This window comes from Erinaceus europaeus, chromosome 13, assembly GCF_950295315.1.
Source record: "Erinaceus europaeus chromosome 13, mEriEur2.1, whole genome shotgun sequence".
In the NCBI taxonomy this organism is placed as follows: domain Eukaryota; kingdom Metazoa; phylum Chordata; class Mammalia; order Eulipotyphla; family Erinaceidae; genus Erinaceus; species Erinaceus europaeus.
Window position 1 is genome coordinate 73,496,399 of NC_080174.1, and position 6,464 is coordinate 73,502,862.

The 6,464-nt window shown below is 46.6% G+C and overlaps 1 protein-coding gene across 1 annotated transcript in view; it reads left to right on the forward strand.

Annotated features, from left to right (window-relative positions):
• The window catches only part of CIMAP2 (ciliary microtubule associated protein 2), a 32,079-nt gene extending 26,005 nt beyond the window's left edge, over nucleotides 1–6,074 (forward strand). The window contains exon 10 of the mRNA XM_007518045.2: nucleotides 5,675–6,074. Within this exon, the coding sequence (XP_007518107.2) occupies nucleotides 5,675–5,798 (124 nt within the window). The 3' untranslated portion in view covers nucleotides 5,799–6,074. The remainder of the gene's footprint in view (nucleotides 1–5,674) is intronic.
• The last annotated feature ends 390 nt before the right edge of the window (nucleotides 6,075–6,464 follow it).

The window sequence follows — 6,464 nt, forward strand, 5'->3', positions numbered from 1 at the left end:
AAGTAAAAATAACATGGGAGTAAAGAATGAGTAAAAGTGGCCAGGTGGTGGCGGACCTGGTTGAGTGCACACATTACAATGACCAAGGACCTAGGTTCAAATCCCCTGGCCCCACCTGCAGGAGGAAGCTTCACAAGAGTTGAAGCAGTGCAGCAGGTGTCTCCCTCACCTCCACTTTACCTCTTCTCTGTCTCTATCCAGAATAAATAAAGTAATAATGATGATAATTTTTAAAACAGAAGATGAAAACTAGCACAAAAAATGTGCTTTTAAAAAAACGAATGAACAACAACAAAACGAATGAATGAGAAAATGTACAGGCTGGAGGCTGGGGAGACAGCATGTTGGTTATACAAAAAGATACTCATGCCTAAGACTCTGAAGTCCTAGGTTCAATCCTCAGCACCACCATAAACCAGAGCCAAGCAGTTCTCTGGTTCAAACAAACAACAAAACTATTTTGGTGCCCAAGAAACAGCTCACTTGGATAGGACACTGCTTTGCTATGTGCATGTCTCAGGTTCGATCCCAGAACCCACAGCATGGAAGGAAATTTTGGTGTTGGAGTCTCTTTCATTCTCTCTGCCTCTCTGTCTCTATTAAAAAACAAAAAGGAACAAAACAAACAAAAAATGGGACTGGGCGGTGGAGTACCTAGTTAAGCACATGTTACCATGAGCAAGCACCTGGGTTCGAGCCCCCATCCCCACCTGTAGGAGGGAAGCTTTACAAGAAGGTCTGCAGGTCCCCCTCTCTCTCTCTCCCTCTCTCCCTCTCTATCTTCCCTCCCTCTTAGTTTCTTTCTGTCCTGTCAAAGGAAATTAAGAAGAAAGAAGAGAAGAGAAGAGAAGAGAAGAGAAGAGAAGAGAAGAGAAGAGAAGAGAAAAAAAAAAGGAAAGGAGAAGAAGAGGGCATTTGGGAGCTGTGGGTTTGTCCTGTAGGCACTGAGCCCTAGTGATGGTGGCAATTATGAAAAAATATATAAATGAATATTACAAAGAAAAGAAAAGGGAAGAAGGGCAGGGCAGAGTAAGGTGGGTGGAGGCCCTCAGTACTTCTCTGCTGAGCTATTGCAGACATCTGCTTGATGATGACCCGGGGCGGTCATTACTGTGTAGCGTGTCTGTGCATGTACAGGAAGAGCCCACACACTGTGCAGGTGTAGCTAGCTCAAGGGTGCTTATCTGTGCCACTTTCCCCAGTTAATACACTCTGGTGAGCCTTGGAAAGGTAGTAGTGTTGGGGTCACCCGGTCCTCCAGACAGATGGGAGCTGGGCTGGGACCAGAAACCATGGCTCTGATTCTAGCCCTGGGATTCTTGCAGCCTCCCCTTCTCAATGAATGGCACCTTGGACATACCACCCTTTGTCCTGGTTAGGGAGGGTGTGCTCAGAGAGAGTTGCAGAGTCTCCTGGAATGTGGGCACAGCTCATCTTTTTCACCTCTCACTCCCAAGCCTCACATGCTCCTTCCTACCAGCCCTCAGGCTTCTGAGCAGCCAGCCAACCAGCTTTTCATTCTCTCCAGCTATGTGTACAACAAATGCTTCCTAGCTGAGCTGTGGACCAGGTTTCTCTTCCTTCCACATTCCTTCTCCTCTGTCTGGCCTACCCTCTGGCCCCGTCAGCCATGCTACATTTTTCATGGCCTATCTGCTCCTCCAGCCCATTGGGCTTCTGGCCACACTGGGATCTGTTCCTGGAGCATCCTTCTCCTAGTTTCTGTCTGGAAAACTCCTCTTCACTCTCCACAACTTAACTATGACACCTTCCCAGATTTCTAGAATCTAAGGTCAGAAGAGAATCTATGAAGGCACTTTGAATACAGGAACTAACTCATGTCCTTGTCCTCACCACAGCATGTTCCCTTTACTTCCTGGGACTTTCCATGCTCCCTTGTTTGTCTGTAAGTAAACTCATTGTTTCTGTAAGTAAACTCATTCATTCATTCATTCATTCATTCATTCATTCATTCATTCATTCATCTTTTTTGCCACCAGAGTTATCCCTAGGCCTCAATGTCTGTACATGAATCCACCACTCCTGGCAGCCATTTTTTTTCCTTCTCTACCTCTCTCTCTCTCTCTTTCCTCCCTCCCTTTCTTCTTTCTTTTCTTGCTAGGAAAGAGAGACATTGAGAGAGAAAGGAGAGATAGAGAGGGAGAAAGACACCTGCAACCCTGCTTCACAGCTCATAAAGCTTCCCCCTGCAAGTGGTGATAGAGGCTTGAACCAGGGTCTTTTTTTTTTTTTCTAAGATTTTACTTATTTATCAATGAGAAAGATAGGAGAAGAGAGAAAGAACCAGACATCACTCTGGTACATGTGCTGCTGGGGATTGAACTCAGGACCTCATGCTTGAGAGTCCAATGCTTTATCCAGTGCGCCACCTCCCAGACCACTTGAACCCAGGTTCTTGTGCATGGTGATGTGTGGGCTGCTGTGGCCACACTGCTGCCTAGCGCCTTGCTCATCCATGCTGCTTTGGTGGGAGGCAGGAAGAGGATCAGTTAGGAAGCTCAACATCAGCTCGACCCAGCCACTGTTACACACTGATATACGGGGCAGAAACTTGCTGATGGCCATGGCAGCCACATGATGCCAGGGAAAGATGGTGCTTTGGTTCCAAAGGGCAGATGGAGAGAGAGAAAGAAGTTCACCCTTTCTTTCTTTTTTCCTTGCTTGCCTCTTTCCCTCCCTTAGTCTTCGAAAGATTAACCCTAAAGGGAGTCGGGTGGTAATACAGCGGGTTAAGCGCACGTGGCACAAAATGCAAGGACCAGCATAAGGATCCCGGTTCAAACCCCCAGCTCCCCACCTTCAGGGGAGTCGCTTCACAGGCGGTGAAGCAGGTCTGCAGGTGTCTATCCTTCTCTCTCCCTCTCAGTTCCTCTCTCCATTTCTCTCTGTCCTTTCTAACCACGATGACATCAATAACAACAATAATAACTACAACAACAATTAAAAAAACAAGGGCAAGAAAAGGGGAAAATAAATAAATATAAAAAAATGATTAACCCTAAAAATAAAAAATAAATAAAAAATAAAAATCCATGGTTCCCAGGAAACCATAACCTTGAATTTTAAAGAATTCACTTCAAAAATGTTTACACTTCCCTGAAGGGCTGAGCCCCAGGATGTAGGAAGCACTTAATCTAGAATACCCCAAAACATACTCCCCCTGCCTGACTTAATCTCCCCCCCAAATCAAAGGTCCCCAAAATTAACCCCTTAACTGGGGAATGTCTTGGCTAACCAAGATGTACCCTTAGGCCTAGGGGGGACATTCCCCACGTTAGCACCGGCTGTCTTCTTGTGCTGAGTTCTGAGAGCTCTTTATATATTCTAAGCACACATCCTTTATCAGATACGTGTCTGCTGAATGTTTTTGTCAATATTTTTTTCTCCCATACATCCAGAAGAGACTCAGTGGGAAAGAAGGCCTGTGTTTTTCATAACATAGTGACTGCTTTGAAGGCTAGGGGTTGGGGGTGGAGGGAGCAGTTGATCCGGAGAGGCTGTCTTAGTGGTGGAGGTGACATTTGAGTCTCTGAGCCAGGCAGGGGCAGTGGGAGTGGGGAGGAGTGAAGAGTCAGCACCATGAGGCTGGCAATGGTAGTAATGGCTCTTTTGATCCTGATGAGCCTGCCTCTTTCCTTCCTCCCTTCCTTCCTTCTTTCCTTCCTTCCTTCCTTCCTTCCTTCCTTCCTTCCTTCCTTCCTTCCTTCCTGCCTTCCTTTCTCTAACAGGTAATTGTGCAGCAATTGTTCAGTGCATGCTAACAGTCCAAGCATAGGGGGAATAGCAGCAGAACAACAAAAGTCCTGCCTTCTCAGAGTTTGTGATGTGCTGGGAAAGACAAACACATAAATGCCATGGCTGGTAGATAACTGTTTGGCACAGAAAGCAAGAGGTTCTTATTGAGCTACAAGGCTCTGTTCTGAGTCCAGAGCAGAATACTAGAGAGCCTTAACCTGAGCTCAAGGGCTCTGTGCTGGAATTTTCATCCTGACGTGGCCCTCAGGGTGCCAGCAGGCAAGTTCCTTCCTTTTTCTGACCCTCAGCTTCAAGGGCTGACCGTATGACTATTCAGATTTTAGGGGTGTTGGGTTTTTTTTTCATGTAATATGGCATGTGCATGTGCTCTACTGCCCTGAGCCATCTCCTTAGCCCATTTTTAAAATTTTAATTAATTTATTTTGCCATCAGGCTTTGCACCTATGCAATTCCACCACTCCCAGAAGACTCTTTCTGTTTATTTTTTTTTCTAGGTAGAGGCTGAAACAGAAACAGAGATGGAGAGGGGGAGGGAAGAGAAGAGGGGAAGGGAGAGGGAGAGGGACAAGAGAGAGAGAGAGAGAGAGAGAAAGAGAGAGAGAAGGACAGCACAGCACTCTTCCACTACTTGTGAAGTTTCCCCTTTGCATAGTGTTCCCATGTGGTTACTAGGGGCTTGAGCTCAGGTCCTCATGCTTAGAAAATTGTGCACTCTACCAGGTAAGCTATCTCCCAGCCCCCAATAATTAATATTACTTTTTAATTGTTGTAGGTATTATTGTTGTTATTGATGTCGTTGGACAGGACACAAAGAAATAGAGAGAGGAAGGGAAGACAGAGAGAGGGAGAGAAAGACAGACACATTCAGACCTGCTTCACTGCCTGTGGGTGAAGACACCTGACAGACAGACACCTGCAAGTGGGGAGCTGGGGGCTCCTTACGCCGGTCTTTGCACTTTGTGCCACATGTGCTTAACCTGCTGTGCTACCGCCCGACTACCTCGCCAATAATTATTTTATTCACAGAGCGGAACATGGACTGGAATTGGTGCACTGCACCAAAGTAAAGGACTCTGGGGTGGGGTCAGGGGAGGGTTCATGGGACATGACAGTGGAGGAGGACCTAGGTGGGGGGTTAGAGTGTTATGTGGAAAACTGAGAAATGTCACACATGTACCAACTACTGTACTGTTGACTATAATCCCCTCAATAAAGGAAAAATAATTATTTTATATTTTAATAAAATATTTTATTTTTTAACATTTACTTTGAATGGGAAACAGGCAGGCAGGCAGACAGACAGACAGACAGACAGACCAACCAGAGTGCTGCTCAACTCTGGCTTATGGTGGTGCTGGGGATTGAACCTGGGACTTTGGAGGCTCAAGCATATAAGTTTTTTGCATAACCATTATGCTTTCTCCCCAACCCTAATTTTATATATGTATATATGACAAGAACAAGAGAGACACCAAAGTACCGGTTCACCATTCATGGGGTTCCACTTGTCTCTGTCCTTGGGGCTCTCATGTGGCATCAAAGATGTAACCCAGAGCCTCAGGCACAGAAGACATGAGGTCTATCCACTGAATCATCTCACTAGCCCCAGGTGCTAGGATTTTGTATTTGACATTCTTACAAACCAATCTGAGGACTCAACTGAGCCAGGTGAGGTATCAGGTAAAGTGATGCCTCTGAAGAACCCGGTTGCTTTGTTGGGAAACCTTGCTGAGGGTGGGGGGTGAGGCTGGGGTCATTAGCTCAGTCCTCTCACCCAGTGTAGGCTCCCCAGTGGGTACCCACTTAACCCCATTGGGCAGCCATCCCTCCAGGGGTGGGTGGTCTTCTTCCTTCCAAGGGGCAGTTCCATTTCCTTTCTCTCCTTTTCTTTTCAAAGGGAAAGGATCACACCGTTTACTAAGGGGAAGTGCCCTCCAACTATGGATGACAGTGAAGCCCTGCTTACTAAAGCTGCAGATGGACAAACAGCCTGCAATGACCAGCGGGCCCAAGAAGACTAGTCTGGGGGTGGGAAGGTTAGAGTGAAGGATGGTGGGGAGGGAGTCTCAGAGAAAGGATATATGGGGCGGGGGAGGAGAGATGTGATGGAGACATCTAACTCACCATGTCTGTGAGGACAGCTGGGACCATCTAGCCTTTGACATGAGAGAAACATCTTCCTGAGGTGTGAACATGGACATGGAGGCCAGGCAGCAGGTGGTGAACTAAAAGGCTGAGAGATGGTTGATACTCTGGAACCCCTTCTATTCTAAAATCAAAGTGTTTGATTAACTGTTTATTAGTCATCAAAAGGGTTGTGAGTGTGGGTGTGGGAGAGAGTCAAGAGATAGCTCATTTGGTAGGGCACCTTCCTGGCCATGCACTAAACACAAGTTCAGATTCCATGGGAGTGTTATGATGCCAGGGGTAGCTCCGGTGCTGTGGTGTCAGTGTCTCTCTCTGAATGAAAACACTTGCTTAGGGTGGGGTGAAATGATGTGTGAGCAAGGCCCTGGCTCTGGCGAAAAAAAAAAAAAAAAGAGGTAGGAGAGTATAGCATATTCATAGGTAGCTCTAGACCACTCTAAGAAGGCTCACCTCCACCCCAAGGTGCTTTTGGAAGCTCAGTAGGGCCTCATGGTTGCTGATCTCCAGGCAAAAGTGTAGCTGTTGGAACAATTAGTTTC